The sequence below is a fragment of the Xyrauchen texanus genome, chromosome 23 (assembly GCF_025860055.1).
Source record: "Xyrauchen texanus isolate HMW12.3.18 chromosome 23, RBS_HiC_50CHRs, whole genome shotgun sequence".
Taxonomy (NCBI): Eukaryota; Metazoa; Chordata; class Actinopteri; order Cypriniformes; family Catostomidae; genus Xyrauchen; species Xyrauchen texanus.
In genome coordinates this window covers 4,316,776-4,333,339 of record NC_068298.1, presented here as the reverse complement: position 1 = coordinate 4,333,339, position 16,564 = coordinate 4,316,776, and the positions used below count along the sequence as shown (strand labels likewise).

At 39.6% G+C, this 16,564-nt stretch overlaps 1 protein-coding gene across 2 annotated transcripts; it reads left to right on the top strand.

Annotated features, from left to right (window-relative positions):
• The first annotated feature begins 942 nt into the window (after positions 1–942).
• On the top strand, positions 943–9,497 carry LOC127663049 (uncharacterized). Of its 2 annotated transcripts, XM_052154451.1 has the most exons (9): positions 943–986; positions 1,399–1,456; positions 3,433–3,495; positions 3,803–3,847; positions 4,106–4,120; positions 4,757–5,008; positions 8,267–8,365; positions 8,456–8,543; positions 8,704–9,497. In XM_052154451.1, exons 2-8 carry the CDS (start codon positions 1,408–1,410, stop codon positions 8,536–8,538), a joined length of 606 nt encoding a protein of 201 aa, XP_052010411.1. In that variant the 5' UTR covers positions 943–986; positions 1,399–1,407; the 3' UTR covers positions 8,539–8,543; positions 8,704–9,497. The 2 variants fall into 2 exon arrangements, with proteins under 2 accessions (XP_052010411.1, XP_052010410.1); XM_052154450.1 differs by having other exon boundaries at positions 8,456–9,497.
• The last annotated feature ends 7,067 nt before the right edge of the window (positions 9,498–16,564 follow it).

Sequence of the window (16,564 nt, the reverse complement as noted above, 5' to 3'; positions counted from 1 at the left end):
GATTCCTAAGGAGGAAATCTAAGGAGGGTTTGGACACAAATGAATATGTAAAAATAACCCATGTCAGCAGCCATATCAACCTATACCTCAAGACCGGTTTCCAACTGAAGCTAAGCAGGGTTGAGCTGGACCAGTGTTTGGATGGGAGACCTCCTGGGGAACACTAAGTTTGCTGCTGGAAGAGGTATTATGGAGGACAGCAGGGAGGCTTCACACTGTGGTCTGTGTGGGTCCTCATGACCCAGTATAATAATGGGATCACTATGCTGTAAAAATGCACCATCTTTTAGATGAGCTGTTAAACTGAGGTCTTGACTCTCTGTGGTCATTAAACAACCTAGAGCACTTCATGTGACTCTTTGACTTTGGGTCCAAAGAAAACTGCTTAAAGTAGAGGAAAAGTGCAATTGAGAGATGGAGGAAGAAAGGAAGACCAATAACTTATTATATACAGTAGTTGCTCAAAACCTTCTTTAACCAATGGAAATGCTAGAATCTATTTCCCCCTGCTGGAGCATTGCATGTGATATGTTAACAGTAACTTTCTCAAAAACAACTGTTTATTCCCTAATATTAATTTACTGCAGGGCTGTTTCCTAAAACACTCAATCCACTTATGATTTTAAAATGTATTGGAAAAATTAGCATTGAAGCAAACAACCAAATCTTTGTTTAGACATTGTAATTTATATGCAATAGGTCTACGCTGAATCTATAAACAAATGTGTTCGACAATATGTTGATTCCCGATACGTCAAAGACAAAACCAAACAATTTGTCAATTCAGAATTTTCAATGGAACTTTGTGCATCACTGTAAGCAAAGCAGTCAGGTCTATATAAAAATACATTTCATGTCCCTGTATCAAAGAAGTGATTTGCATAATTATCTATGTTCATATCAGTAAATATGTGCGTCCACGAACAGAACTCTTCTGTCTGTGAGACAGCTCACTTTTGAACACTTCCTCTAAATGCATCTGGAGTGTAAGTATACAACTTTAATAAATAAATACTAAGTAAAATGAGCTCTCTATATTTGTATGTGTATTTTAGACCTTTTGTGTGTAACAGGGGGAGAGAGTGTGTCATTTACATTATGGCTTTAGACTGTACAATGCTTTCAATTTAGCCGATGTCCCAAACAAAAGTGATTTTCCTGTGTTAGTAGAATTTGTGCTCATTAGTGTAGCATTTGTTTTAATCAAAAACATTTACATTGTGTTATTATTGAGTACATCATTAGTTTCCTAATGTCAGAAAGTATTTTACAATGAAAGAAAGTTAATATTATATATCATGTTTTCATATGCATTTATTGTGATTTCTTAAGAGAAGATATCAGGAAAGACTGACAATGATTTGCATGAGTTTTATGACATGATGTTTTATGATGCAGTGAGGAATCATGGGAGCATTTGGCAGAGCGCTACTCATCACCGCCTGTCTTTATTTCTGTAAGCTCATTCCACACATGCTCACAATGGTCAATTAAATAGTTTTAGTCATCATTTTGAGACTTAGATGCTTTGAGTCATTCATATCATACAGTATCTTTTGAAAAACAACGTTTTATGTGGTGAAGAATATGCTTGTGTTGCAATATAAGGGAGAACTTGAAATAAAGGATATGCTCTGCTAAGATTAAGCTACATCGACAGCATTTGTGGCATAATGTTGATTACCAAATATCCTTTTCGTTCCTCTTATTTTCTTTATAAAAGTAGAAAAAATTTATGTTACAGTGAGGCACTTACAATGGAAGTCAATGGGGCCAATCTTTGGAGGGTTTAAAGGCAGAAATGTGAAGCTTATAATCTGATAAAAGCCTTACATTAATTCTTCTGTTAAACTTGTGTACTATTCAAGCTGTAAAGTTGTTGAAATCATTGGTTTGTGGGATTGCAGTGCTTAAGGCATTATGTCGTCATGGCTACCAAGTTGTACAATTGGCTATAAATTTACACTGAAGAGATTAGTAAGCAGTTTATCACACTAAAGTCATGCTAACAAACATATTGTTTACGTCTTGTAGCTATACTTTTAAAACAGAGTGTATGTTAATGTTTACCGATTGGCCCCATTGACTTCCATTGTACAGTAAGTGCCTTACTGGAATCCATGTTTTAGCTTTTTTTTTAAAGAAAAGGACAAACAAGTCAAAATTATTTGTGGTGTAATCAATTTTATGCCACAAATGCTGTCGATTGAGCTTAAGTTTGCCAATCGCTCAGTGAAGGATTAAAGGGTGTCAACTTTGAGGTTATTTTGGATATTTTTCAACCATCTTTTGAAATTATCTTACAGATTTCTGGGATGTTATTAAACAAGAAAGAAATGTTCCCAACTATTACAATAAAACATCTCATAATTCAATGATTCTTTTGCTGGTACTTCTGTTTACGCTTGTTGTTTTCCCACCAAATTGATTTAACTTCCTGGTGGATGATGTCATAAAGAAACGTACAATTGTTCGTTTAAGGGATATTAGAAATAATAACCAAATGGATCGCGATACTGAAGACACAGGAAAAACCTTCACATTCATTCATTAAAACAATTCTGAAGAAAACATGCTTGGTTGGAAACAAATCAATTAGACCAGGGGTGCCCAATACGTCAATCGCGATCTACCAGTCGATCGCAAAGGCAATGCTGGTAGATCGCACAAAATTTAAATGTACTTTAGTTAAATTTTAATAAAAATAAATATAATGTCTTTCCATCTTTTAGTTTCTGTCTGACTTGCACTTGACGAGTAAATATTGACCAGGCGAGGTTTTGTTTTTTCAGTTGCCATGACAACTAGGTTTGGGGGCTGTGGTATCGCAATTTCGAGCTCTGTTCTTGGAAGGCGCGTAAACGCAAACCTAGTTGTCATGGCAACTTAATAAACAAAACCTCGCCTGGTCAATATTTACTCGTCATCAGAATAAGGCAAATGCCCTGGCTATTGTAATCTATTGTGCTGTAGGTGTTTTGGGTTTTGTTTTAAAACTGAATGATATCAACATTGAACATTATTATATATTTTATTTTTATTAATTAGAAGATGAATTCCATTTAGGGATACATGCAGTAGTCCCAACAAGCATTTTCTTATTTTAAATGAAACTGTGTTTTTTTAGTTGGTAGATCTTACTGAGTTGGTCATTTAAAAGTAGATCATCACACAAAGAAGTGTGGGCACCCCTGAATTAGACAATTGATATTTCTTCATAAATTGTCATACTATTTGTAGATGACTATATTTCATTTTAGATGTGCATAAAGCATCCACAAAAAAAGCAAATAATAGCAACATCCGCTCAATTTAAGGTTGTGAAATGATTCAGAATCCACCTAATGTCATTTCCATCTTTATACCAAATATGATGGAGACAGAAAAATGCATTGCAAACAGTTGACGAATCTCTCTCTCTCTCTCTCTGAGGTATATGCATTGGAGAACCGGACATGTGCCCACCGCGTGAATGCCTAAACTGCAATAATACAGGTAGAAAATTCAGAGAACCTGCATAATCTATTCTTCCTTTCGGTCAGGCCCGGTTCCAGATCATAAATCTCTGAGGAGCTCCTGAATTTAGTGGGGGGTGCTCTAGTAGTTAAAGTTATTCAATTGAGGGTGCTTTAACTTCTGCCCCTTAGAACCGGACCTGCTTTCAGTCAGTTTTTTATTTTTATATTTTAATGTTCATTCATTTCCATATCTCTGTCCCTTTGGTTTTAGTATACTGTATTTACACGACATGTATAATACATTTAATTAATTGTTTGTCTTTTCTTATTTCTCTGGTCTCAAGTGACCTGCCCACGGTGTTCTTCCAATTCGAGCAATTGCACCAGTGGTCAGTCATGTTTTCCCTTGGTTATATGTATAAAATTGCATTTAAATATATTATAAATATGTATACCAATATACAACCAGTTCAGTGATTAGCAGTGCACAATAATAGCAGTATAAGTTCAGGCACTTGTAGAGCAAGCACTGCATAACATTGCATTCTTGGTCTTTATATACAGCAGTGTCTTCTATATAGTTAAATGAAATCAAATGTGTTGTATGAATCTGTTTTTATTCTCCCTTTCCCCATGTGTTTCTACAGATTGCAAGAGACAAGGTATAATTATTCAGCATTAATTCCTGAAAAAACTATGATCAGATTCATTGACTCATTCAATGGCATGAGATAAGGGCGGGACGATCTTTCTGACTTATGTGAAACCTGTTTAAAGCTGAAATGTGCAACTTTTCCTGCGTTGAAATTCGTTCTTCTATCCCAGTTTAATATGCAGGGACAACTACAAGTATAGGCGGATGCACACTGTACGATTTTGGCAACAATTCTGCTGTCTGAGACAAATTTTGGGAATCCTAAGCATCACCATAGCAACATTTGTGCCCAGTTATCCCTCTACTCAAGCACTTTCAATGTTCTTTTATTCTTTTCATTTGACATAAAATGTTTTAATAAATAATTAAGCAGAAAATACTTGGAGAAAACTGTAACACGTCAGCAATATGAAAGCATAATTTGTCTATTTGGAAATCTGTTTTGAAAACAATGTTTATTTGTGCACGTCCGTTGGGTGAAATGACACACTTCAGCTTTACAGACATTCATTCTGCAATTCCATTTAGTGATGCTAATGTCACTGGAATTCCACACTTTGTTATTAACCATTGATAACCCTAATTTATACATCATCAGTGCCACTCCTTTATGTGACCTTTGATCTTCTACCTATCCTTTCAGTGTTTAGCGTGACCTTGAATATCACTTCCCCCATCACTGTGCGGGAGGGTGATGACGTGACAATGATCTGCCAGCATAACCTCACCAAAGGCATATTTTATTCCATCAGCTGGTTTCTGGACAAGAATGTAGAGACTGTGATTAACAATGAAACACTGAAGATCACGCGCATATTAAAAACAGTCAATGTCACCTGTACAGTCAGAAGCGTTTGTGGAAACTTCAGCTCTAATTTAAATATAAACATACCTGGTAATTGCAGTGTTTGACATTTCACATCATGTTTTTATATTTGACACTGTGAAGCATTTCTTATCACTGCCATTTTTAACCAAAGAAAATAATTGATACTAAAAAAAATATTTACTTTGATATCGAGTTATTCACCCTAATAAACAAACAATTTCTTTATCAAATGACTTTCATAACAAATGTTAGAAACATACCATGAGACAGACACACGGTCGGACGGACTGATAGACAGATAAATATATATATAGATACAGACAGACTGACAGACAGACAGATATGTATATATATAGAGAGAGAGATAAATAGATATGTATTTATATAGACTGACAGATAGATAGACAGACAGACAGATCGATATGCATATATATAGATAGACAGACAGACAGTCAGATAGAGACAGACAGACAGGCAGATACGTATATATATATATATAGAGAGAGAGAGAGAGAGAGAGAGAGAGAGAGAGAGAGATAGACAGACAGACAGTCAGACAGATATTTATATAGACAGACAGACAGAGAGATAGATAGACAGATAGATAGACATTTATATAGACAGACATATAGATAGATAGAGACAGATAGACAGACAGACAGATCGATATGCATATATATAGATAGACAGACAGACAGACAGATCGATATGCATATATATAGACAGACAGACAGACAGACAGTCAGATAGAGACAGACAGACAGGCAGATACGTGTATATATATAGAGAGAGAGAGAGAGAGAGAGAGAGATAGACAGACAGACAGATCGATATGCATATATATAGACAGACAGACAGACAGACAGTCAGATAGAGACAGACAGACAGGCAGATACGTGTATATATATAGAGAGAGAGAGAGAGAGAGAGACAGATAGACAGACAGACAGATCGATATGCATATATATAGACAGACAGACAGACAGACAGTCAGATAGAGACAGACAGACAGGCAGATACGTGTATATATATAGAGAGAGAGAGAGAGAGAGAGAGAGATAGACAGACAGACAGTCAGACAGATATTTATATAGACAGACAGACAGAGAGATAGATAGACAGATAGATAGATATTTATATAGACAGACATATAGATAGATAGAGACAGATAGACAGACATACAGATAGATAGACAGATAGACAGACATACAGATAGATAGAGACAGATAGACAGACAGACAGATAGATAGAGACAGATAGACAGACAGACAGATCGATATGCATATACAGTGAGGAAAATAAGTATTTGAACACCCTGCTATTTTGCAAGTTCTCCCACTTGGAAATCATGGAGGGGTCTGAAATTGTCATCGTAGGTGCATGTCCACTGTGAGAGACATAATCTAAAAACAAAAATCCAGAAATCACAATGTATGATTTTTTTAACTATTTATTTGTATGATACAGCTGCAAATAAGTATTTGAACACCTGTCTATCAGCTAGAATTCTGACCCTCAAAGACCTGTTAGTCTGCCTTTAAAATGTCCACCTCCACTCCATTTATTATCCTAAATTAGATGCACCTGTTTGAGGTCGTTAGCTGCATAAAGACACCTGTCCACCCCATATAATCAGTAAGAATCCAACTACTAACATGGCCAAGACCAAAGAGCTGTCCAAAGACACTAGAGACAAAATTGTACACCTCCACAAGGCTGGAAAGGGCTACGGGAAATTGCCAAGCAGCTTGGTGAAAAAAGGTCCACTGTTGGAGCAATCATTAGAAAATGGAAGAAGCTAAACATGACTGTCAATCTCCCTTGGACTGGGGCTCCATGCAAGATCTCACCTCGTGGGGACTCAATGATCCTAAGAAAGGTGAGAAATCAGCCCAGAACTACACGGGAGGAGCTGGTCAATGACCTGAAAAGAGCTGGGACCACCGTTTCCAAGGTTACTGTTGGTAATACACTAAGACGTCATGGTTTGAAATCATGCATGGCACGGAAGGTTCCCCTGCTTAAACCAGCACATGTCAAGGCCCGTCTTAAGTTTGCCAATGACCATTTGGATGATCCAGAGGAGTCATGGGAGAAAGTCATGTGGTCAGATGAGACCAAAATAGAACTTTTGGTCATAATTCCACTAACCGTGTTTGGAGGAAGAAGAATGATGAGTACCATCCCAAGAACACCATCCCTACTGTGAAGCATGGGGGTGGTAGCATCATGCTTTGGGGGTGTTTTTCTGCACATGGGACAGGGCTGACTGCACTGTATTAAGGAGAGGATGACCGGGGCCATGTATTGCGAGATTTTGGGGAACAACCTCCTTCCCTCAGTTAGAGCATTGAAGATGGGTCGAGGCTGGGTCTTCCAACATGACAATGACCCGAAGCACACAGCCAGGATAACCAAGGAGTGGCTCTGTAAGAAGCATATCAAGGTTCTGGCGTGGCCTAGCCAGTCTCCAGACCTAAACACAATAGAGAATCTTTGGAGGGAGCTCAAACTCCGTGTTTCTCAGCGACAGCCCAGAAACCTGACTGATCTAGAGAAGATCTGTGTGGAGGAGTGGGCCAAAATCCCTCCTGCAGTGTGTGCAAACCTGGTGAAAAACTACAGGAAACATTTGACCTCTGTAATTGCAAACAAAGGCTACTGTACCAAATATTAACATTGATTTTCTCAGGTGTTCAAATACTTATTTGCAGCTGTATCATACAAATAAATAGTTAAAAAAATCATACATTGTGATTTCTGGATTTGTTTTTTTAGATTATGTCTCTCACAGTGGACATGCACCTACGATGACAATTTCAGACCCCTCCATGATTTCTAAGTGGGAGAACTTGCAAAATAGCAGGGTGTTCAAATACTTATTTTCCTCACTGTATATAGATAGATACTGACAGACAGATATATATTTAGACAGACTGACTGACAGACAGATATTCAGACAGACAGATATGCATATATATAGATAGATACAGACAGACAGATATATATTTAGACAGACAGACTGACTGACTGACTGACTGACAGACAGACAGATAGATATTCAGACAGACAGATATGCATATATATAGATAGATACAGACAGACAGATATATATTTAGACAGACAGACAGACAGACAGACAGACAGATAGATAGATAGATAGATCGATCGATCACATTTATTCCTTTTTGGCAGAAAAATAATTTTGCATCACATTTTAACTGGTTTTGTGAAATTCATTCACACATAGAATGGACTCATTGATTGATTGATAATTGATCATGTGAAAAGCTGTATTTGTGATCTAACTCTTGCTCTCGTCAGATGATTCAATGGTGATTATACTGGTATGTGTCGGAGCAGCTGCTGGAATTATTATCATACTTGCAATAGTCATGAAGATCAAGCTCAGGAGAGGACAAGGTACGTCTATAAACCATCACCTCATATCTACAATTATACAACTGTGTACATCCCATTTCACACCATCTCGCGCTCTCTCTCTCTCTCCAGTTCAGAGTCAGGAACGGATGAGACAAAGACAGCAGAATATAGAGAACGTCCACGGTTATGTAAATACCATCTCCGGCTACTAGTGAGAGTGAGTGTTCGTACCACTGAAAGCCCTCAGTTAGCCTATTTACATTTAATTAGATGTTTTTTTTCTAAATTGACTTACAAAATGATGAACATCAAAATATGTAAATGAGGAACGATATCTGCAAGGGCTTGTCTTCAGCGGTTTCTTGAATGTTGTGAAGGTCTCAGCAGATCGGATGGAGGTTGGAAGCTCAATACACCACAGAGGAACAGAGAAAATGATCTGAAAAACAACTCCGGGGAGTGCACAGTAACTTTAGGCTGTTGACATGAGTGTTCTGCATGGCATCACTGTCTTGTATTCATGTATATTAAATACAGTGTATGATTATCTCGTACTAATGTAATATATTGTATATGTATTTGTAATGCTGTCAACTTAACATGTTAATTCAGCATTTAACTACGGATCATACAGAAATTCCATAATGAGGATTTATCTACCAATTGAGCCATTTTATACATGTTATTGCGGGTTGCATTAAGCAGGGGGCAGTCAGCACAACTCCAGCTGTAAATTGACAGCTTTTCAAAGACAACTCTGAAACTATTTAACTGCATTTAACTTCTTAAAAATGTAGCATTTATGGCTGGAGACGATGAAAACTAGTGAAATGTGATGCAACCACTGTGAGACGCTCCAGAAGGGTCTGTCTGATGCATATGTCTTCCTCGGACAGACTGATGAACTCAATTGCAAAACTGATTGCTTTGGACAGAAGGCCCGTTATAAGCTTATGTGCAATGATACAGAAATAAAGCAAGCAATACTATACAGTATATAAACTTCTAGCCACTTTTTATTGTTTTGACTCGTCTGCCACAGTGATGTAATGTCTTTCAATTATCATTCAATAAACATATTTATTATTATAATTCATAAAGGTCTGTTTTGTACCACAGAAGAGAGAGACATCCGTGTTTTGAACGTGCATTTCTAATCAATTTAACTCCTTACCCAAACCCTATACCTAAACCTTACCATAATGGCGAATTTACCAAACAGTTGTGCCACTTTTGCATGTGGTATTTCAGCCCAAAAACCTGCGTCTTGTTCACTAACCACTCATAATATAGTTTAAGTAAGTGCATTCAGCTCTAAAATTGTGCCTTGTCTTGAGAATTTAAATGAAGTCACTTATTCCTCTCCACGCAAACACGCCTTGCTGCAACCTAGTCTCACAGAATGAACGTTGCTATAACAACATTTCTACGTTTTGCGGCAGATTCCTGGTGAAATGAACAGGTTAAGTTTAGGCATTGGTTATGGATGTCTGATTTTGTAAGAGAGAGGAGAGAGAGAGAGAGAGAGACCCCATTCCACAAGTCATCTACGCTCGTTGACAGCAACACCACACAAAAATATATACCCATAATACCGTAATCAATGGAAACAGGTAAATGCTTCACGTTGCAACCCCCTCAAAGTTCAAGCCAAATCTAGTTCATCACCCTTGCAACAAGCTACCAATTTTGGCACTCTCTCAGAATCACAAACACACAATATGCAAGAGGAACTGTCAACTCAGTGGTCCATCCATCCATCCATCTTCAACCGCTTATCTGAAGTCGGGTCGTGGGGGCAGCTGCTCCAGCAGGGGGCCCCAAACTTCCTTATCCCGAGCCACATTAACCAGCTCTGACTGGGGGACCCCTTTGCCTTCCGGCTCAGCTCTCTTTTCGTGACAACAGTGCGATAGAGCGAGTGCAATACCACCCCCGCTGCCCCGATTCTCCGGCCAACCTCCCGCTCCATTGTCCCCTCACTCGTGAACAAGACCCCGAGGTACTTCAACTCCTTCACTTCGGGCAATACCTCCTTCCCTACCTGGAGTACGCACTCCATCGGTTTCCTGCTGAGAACCATGGCCTCAGATTTAGAGGTGCTAATCCTCATCCCAGCCGCTTCACACTTGACTGCCAAGCAATCCAGTGAGAGTCAACTCAGTGATAATGGTGATTTTACACACAGATACATAAACCAGTGGTGAAAAACACAACCGTGACAGAACGTAAGAATGGAAGTCAAGGTGAGTGAAGCTCCAAATGTACGTTTGACTTTCTCTGTGTTAGTATAATCACAATAGAAGATCCAAAGGAAACTATTCTTTTTTAAAACCCCGGACGTTAATTACCATAACTTTACATTAGATTGCAAAATTCATTTTTATGAGCACACTTTTTGTTTAGTAACAAGAGCACAAGGGCAGGCCGGGATGGGCCTGGGCTCACCCAAATTAGACCCAGGCCCACCCAGAATATTAGAGATCATTCTTTAACTTCAAATATTGATTTATGAAAAAGTTATAAACGTAATAAATTCTGGTTTTTGAAAGTGGGAAACAATTGTGTGAATGTGTTGCTTCTCTGTTATTCTGAAAAATCTAAAAATAAAAAATTGGGGCTAAAACTTGGCCCACCCAAAAGAAATGTCCTGGCTACGCCCTTAAGCTCAACTGGTAGATTATGGCACTAGCAAGGCCTAGGGCATGGGTTCAAATCCCAATGAATGCATGGACTGATAAAAAATACTTTGGATAACAGCATCTGCCAAATGCATAAAGATTAATATAGTTCAGTTTTAAATATAGGCTCAGAATGAGGTTGGAAAATGATCATGTTTTACAAAAATCTGACTGTTTTTTGTGCGAAAAAACATGACTAATATTTTAAGTGAACCTCAAGGAACAAGGGGCACGTCATGACCCCTTTAAAATACTGCCTATGTAGCCATTGTGATCGATGCGAGATATTTTTGTGTCATTTATTTTTTTTGATTATTTGTTTTGCAAATTATGCAAACCATTTTTGGGGGTGTTGAATATGAGAGTCTTACGGTGTTGTATGTTGTTTTCAGGGCTTTAACATCAAGAGTGTGGCATCTCACGGTATGAAACTGAACGTGTGGGAAATTGGAGGACAGATACAGATCTGTCACTTCTAGAAAAATACTTAGAAACACAGATTTATAGGTAAGTGATTCAATTCAGATTAATCAGGAAAATTGTTTATTTTGCACGTACTTGAGTCACATTTTCATGATGAGAATTTCTTTGTTGGTTCATCTTTAGATTTCTGTCATAGACAGCTCTGACAAGAGGTGGTTTGAGGAAACAGGACTGGTAAGGCAGTAAATCATATGCAAATATTATTCCCAGAATGATCCTGAGATAAAGGTTGTTTGTTCCCATGTTAGCTGTGAACTGTGTTACCCAGGACACAACACAACCTCAAACTGCAACTCTACATTGGTTCATGACCACCTAACACTACTCAACATTCGTAGTGTGGTCATTCCCTTGCCCAGGCATAATGATTGCAGACCGTGTTTCTGCTCTCCGCCATTTTCCCCTCATCCACCTGCATACCTGTGTTGGCCTCGCGTGGATCTGCCTCTGCGAAGACGCCAGAGGAGGCGTGGAAAGCACGGGGGTATTGCTGTGCGGCTCAGATCGGCCTTGATGCAGGACTGTGGCGCGCAGCTTCCTTCCTTCTCACGTGCATCTGGGTTCGTCCATTGACTGGTCAGCATCCTCAGGATGGTTTACATCGATGACTGTACCCTATTATACCTGGATTATTTTCTGCACTTCCATGTTGTATTTCTCCAGCGAATTCTCATGACCTTCGTCCACTGCGTCATCAAACACAGTCTGTGAAAATTTAATCTTTTCTGAATCGGCTCTTTTAAGAGTTTCAAGCGATATTTTCACAGAGACCGATTCAGGGAAATCTATGGCTTTAGTCTGGTTAGACCTGAGTGCTGCGTTCGATCTGGTTGACCATGAGATCTTGTTGACTCACTTGGAGATATCAGTGGACCTTCGTGGTACACCCTGCTCTCTGGATATCAGCATCGGCCATTAAAAAAAAACATATCGGTTGACCACTACCTACAATGCACTGTTAACCACCTAGAACACCCTAGCAACCCCATTGTAATGCTCTTGCAACCACCATTGTAACCACATCACAATGCCCTAGTAACCACATCACAATGCCCTAGTAAGTACCCAGAACACCCTAGCAACCACCATGGTAGTCACATCACAATGCCCAAGTGACCACAAAGAACACCCTAGCAACCACCTTACAATACCCTAGAAACCACCCAAAACACCCTAGCAACCTACCCCATTAAACAATAAACAATGCCCAAGCAACCACCCAAAACACCCTAGCAACCACCTAGTAACCAAATTACATTGCCTAAGCAAACACCCAGAATACCCAAGCGACCACCTTATAATGCCCTGTCAACATACCTAGTAACCACATCACAACGCTCAAGCAGCCAGCCAGAACACCTTAGCAACCACCTTACAATTCCCTAGCAACCACCCTAGTGACCACATCACAATGCCCAAGCAACCATCCAGAACAATCTATCAACCATATTACAATGCCTTACAAACATCCCTACCAACCACATCACAATACCCAAGCAACCTCCCAGAACACCTTAGCAACCACCTTACAATTCCCTAGCAATCACCCTAGTAACCACATCACAATGCCCTAGCAACCTCCCAGAACACCTTAGCAACCACCCAGAACACCTTAGCAACCACCTTACAATTCCCTAGCAATCACCCTAGTGACCACATCACAATGCCCAAGCAAACATCCAGAACACTCTATCAACCATCTTACAATGCCCAACCACATCACAATACCTAAGCAACCTCCCAGAACACCTTAGCAACCACCCAGAACACCTTAGCAACCACCTTACAATTCCCTAGCAATCACCCTAGTTACCACATCACAATGCCCTAGCAACCTCCCAGAACACCTTAGCAACCACCCAGAACACCTTAGCAACCACCTTACAATTCCCTAGCAATCACCCTAGTAACCACATCACAATGCCCTAGCAACCTCCCAGAACACCTTAGCAACCACCCAGAACACCTTAGCAACCACCTTACAATTCCCTAGCAATCACCCTAGTAACCACATCACAATACCCAAGCAACCTCCCAGAACACCTTAGCAACCACCTTACAATTCCCTAGCAATCACCCTAGTAACCACATCACAATACCAAGTAACCTCCCAGAACACCTTAGCAACCACCCAGAACACCTTAGCAACCACCTTACAATTCCCTAGCAACCACATCACAATGCCCTAGCAACCTCCCAGAACACCTTAGCAACCACCCAGAACACCTTAGCAACCACCTTACAATTCCCTAGCAATCACCCTAGTAACCACATCACAATACCCAAGCAACCTCCCAGAACACCTTAGCAACCACCCAGAACACCTTAGCAACCACCTTACAATTCCCTAGCAATCACCCTAGTAACCACATCACAATGCCCTAGCAACCTCCCAGAACACCTTAGCAACCACCCAGAACACCTTAGCAACCACCTTACAATTCCCTAGCAATCACCCTAGTAACCACATCACAATACCCAAGCAACCTCCCAGAACACCTTAGCAACCACCCAGAACACCTTAGCAACCACCTTACAATTCCCTAGCAATCACCCTAGTAACCACATCACAATACCCAAGCAACCTCCCAGAACACCTTAGCAACCACCTTACAATTCCCTAGCAATCACCCTAGTAACCACATCACAATACCAAGTAACCTCCCAGAACACCTTAGCAACCACCCAGAACACCTTAGCAACCACCTTACAATTCCCTAGCAACCACATCACAATGCCCTAGCAACCTCCCAGAACACCTTAGCAACCACCCAGAACACCTTAGCAACCACCTTACAATTCCCTAGCAAATCACCCTAGTAACCACATCACAATACCCAAGCAACCTCCCAGAACACCTTAGCAACCACCCAGAACACCTTAGCAACCACCTTACAATTCCCTAGCAATCACCCTAGTAACCACATCACAATGCCCAAGCAACCTCCCAGAACACCTTAGCAACCACCCAGAACACCTTAGCAACCACCTTACAATTCCCTAGCAATCACACTAGTAACCACATCACAATACCCAAGCAACCTCCCAGAACACCTTAGCAACCACCCAGAACACCTTAGCAACCACCTTACAATTCCCTAGCAATCACCCTAGTAACCACATCACAATGCCCTACCACCCCCAACACCCTATAATCATTTCAGCAACATTAGCACAGGCAAGCACCACTGAAAATCCTTCAGGAAATGTATAAGTTTAATTTCATTGTAACATTTTAGGTGAACCACTTCTACAAGAAAATCATCTCTGTGTATTTTACCGGATGGTATGAATGGATCAGCAAAAAACCTCATCACCAGGAAGAAGTGAAAAGGTTCTGCTGACCACACATCTGATCGTGGGCAGTGCAGTCCTGTTTGAACAAACATTGCCACTCTGTGCCATAACCACATGTTACATCATGTTACATTCGGTTTGCATCTAATCAGCATAATATCCTCAAAGCACAGCGCCCAATGTTGATCCTCCACAGTAATGGGACACCAAAGTTGTTGTTGTTGTTGTTTTTTGTGTGACTGGTAATTTGCAAATATGGAAAAGTGTCATAGTTATTAAATGTATTTCCAAACATTTGATGGAAGAAGTTAACCATGTCAGGTATTAGAATTAGAGTGAATATCCGGGTGTATGAACAGCAAAATTACTAGACAGATTTATTGTTTTCTCATTGAAGGTTCACTCATACTAATCTTTTATTTATCTTTACAAAAGTGACAATGACCGTTAAACATGTTAGCTCTGAGGTCATCTACTGTAAATAAACTTAAAGCAGATCTATGCCTTTAAAATGTCCTTTAATCTCTCTCTTGTGGGCCGACAAAAGATTGATGAATCACCTTGCACCTTTGTTCAATTCTAAGCATGATCTATCTGCTCTCAAAGCGGAAAAGGTTTTATATTATTCTTTTTTCAACATGTGATTGCTGTTAAATAAAGCTTGATGGTCATAATGCAGCATTAGCAATGTTTGGCATTATAGTGTCTGCTTGTGTTCTTCTGTCTTACTCTGTAACAAAGTGATAAAACGAGTCACCGTCACTCCTGGTTTATTTTCATGCCACTTTAAAAACACATACAGACTTTTATTTTATTTATTTATTTTTGCAGTGCAACACAACATATGTGATGGCTTTAGTGAGTTTAGTGAAATATTTTTCAAACCTTTTAAGTCGGTTTCTGGCTTTGAAAGCCTATAAAGAATAAAACACAGTCAAGATGAATCATTTTCAGATTTGAAGAGTTATTAAATGGGAGAGATTCTGCTTTTGTGCAATGGATGGATTCAAAACGTCCATTTCATATACTGTAATTCCTGAATGTGCCAAATTGTGAATTCAATTACTCTAAGAGCAAATGTTTTTCCAAGAGTACTAAAACGAAACTGAAAATGGTCAATAAAATGACGTGATGATGAAGTCAAATTTCACCAGCAAATATATATATAAAAAATAATTTTAAAAAAGGGGAGGGGGCAGTTTGGCTCTATTCAGCCTCCCAAGGAAGTGGAGGTGCTGCTGGGCCTGGCTAGACAGGTGGTGTTGAGAGTCCAGGAGAGGTCCTCCATCATATACACACCAATAAACTTGGAGCTTTTGACTCTCTGGACTGAGTTTTGTGTGAAACTGAGTAAATAAGATTTATTCCTTTTTTTAGCAATTTTATGTTTATATTATTTACTATATTAAATTGTGTGATATATCGGCATTGTATCAGCCTATCAACCACCCTGCTCTCTGGATATCAGCATCGGCCATTAAAAAACCCATAACGGTTGACCATTACCTACAATGCCTTGGCAACCACCTAGAACACCCTAGTAACCACATCACATTGCCCTAGCAACCCCCCTAGTAACCACATCACATTGCCCTAGCAACCCCCCTAGTAACCACATCACATTGCCCTAGCAACCCCCCTAGTAACCACATCACATTGCCCTAGCAACCCCCTAGTAACCACATCATATTGCCCTAGCAACCACATCACATTGCCCTAGCAACCCCCTTAGTAACCACATCACATTGCCCTAGCAACCCCCCTAGTAACCACCCAA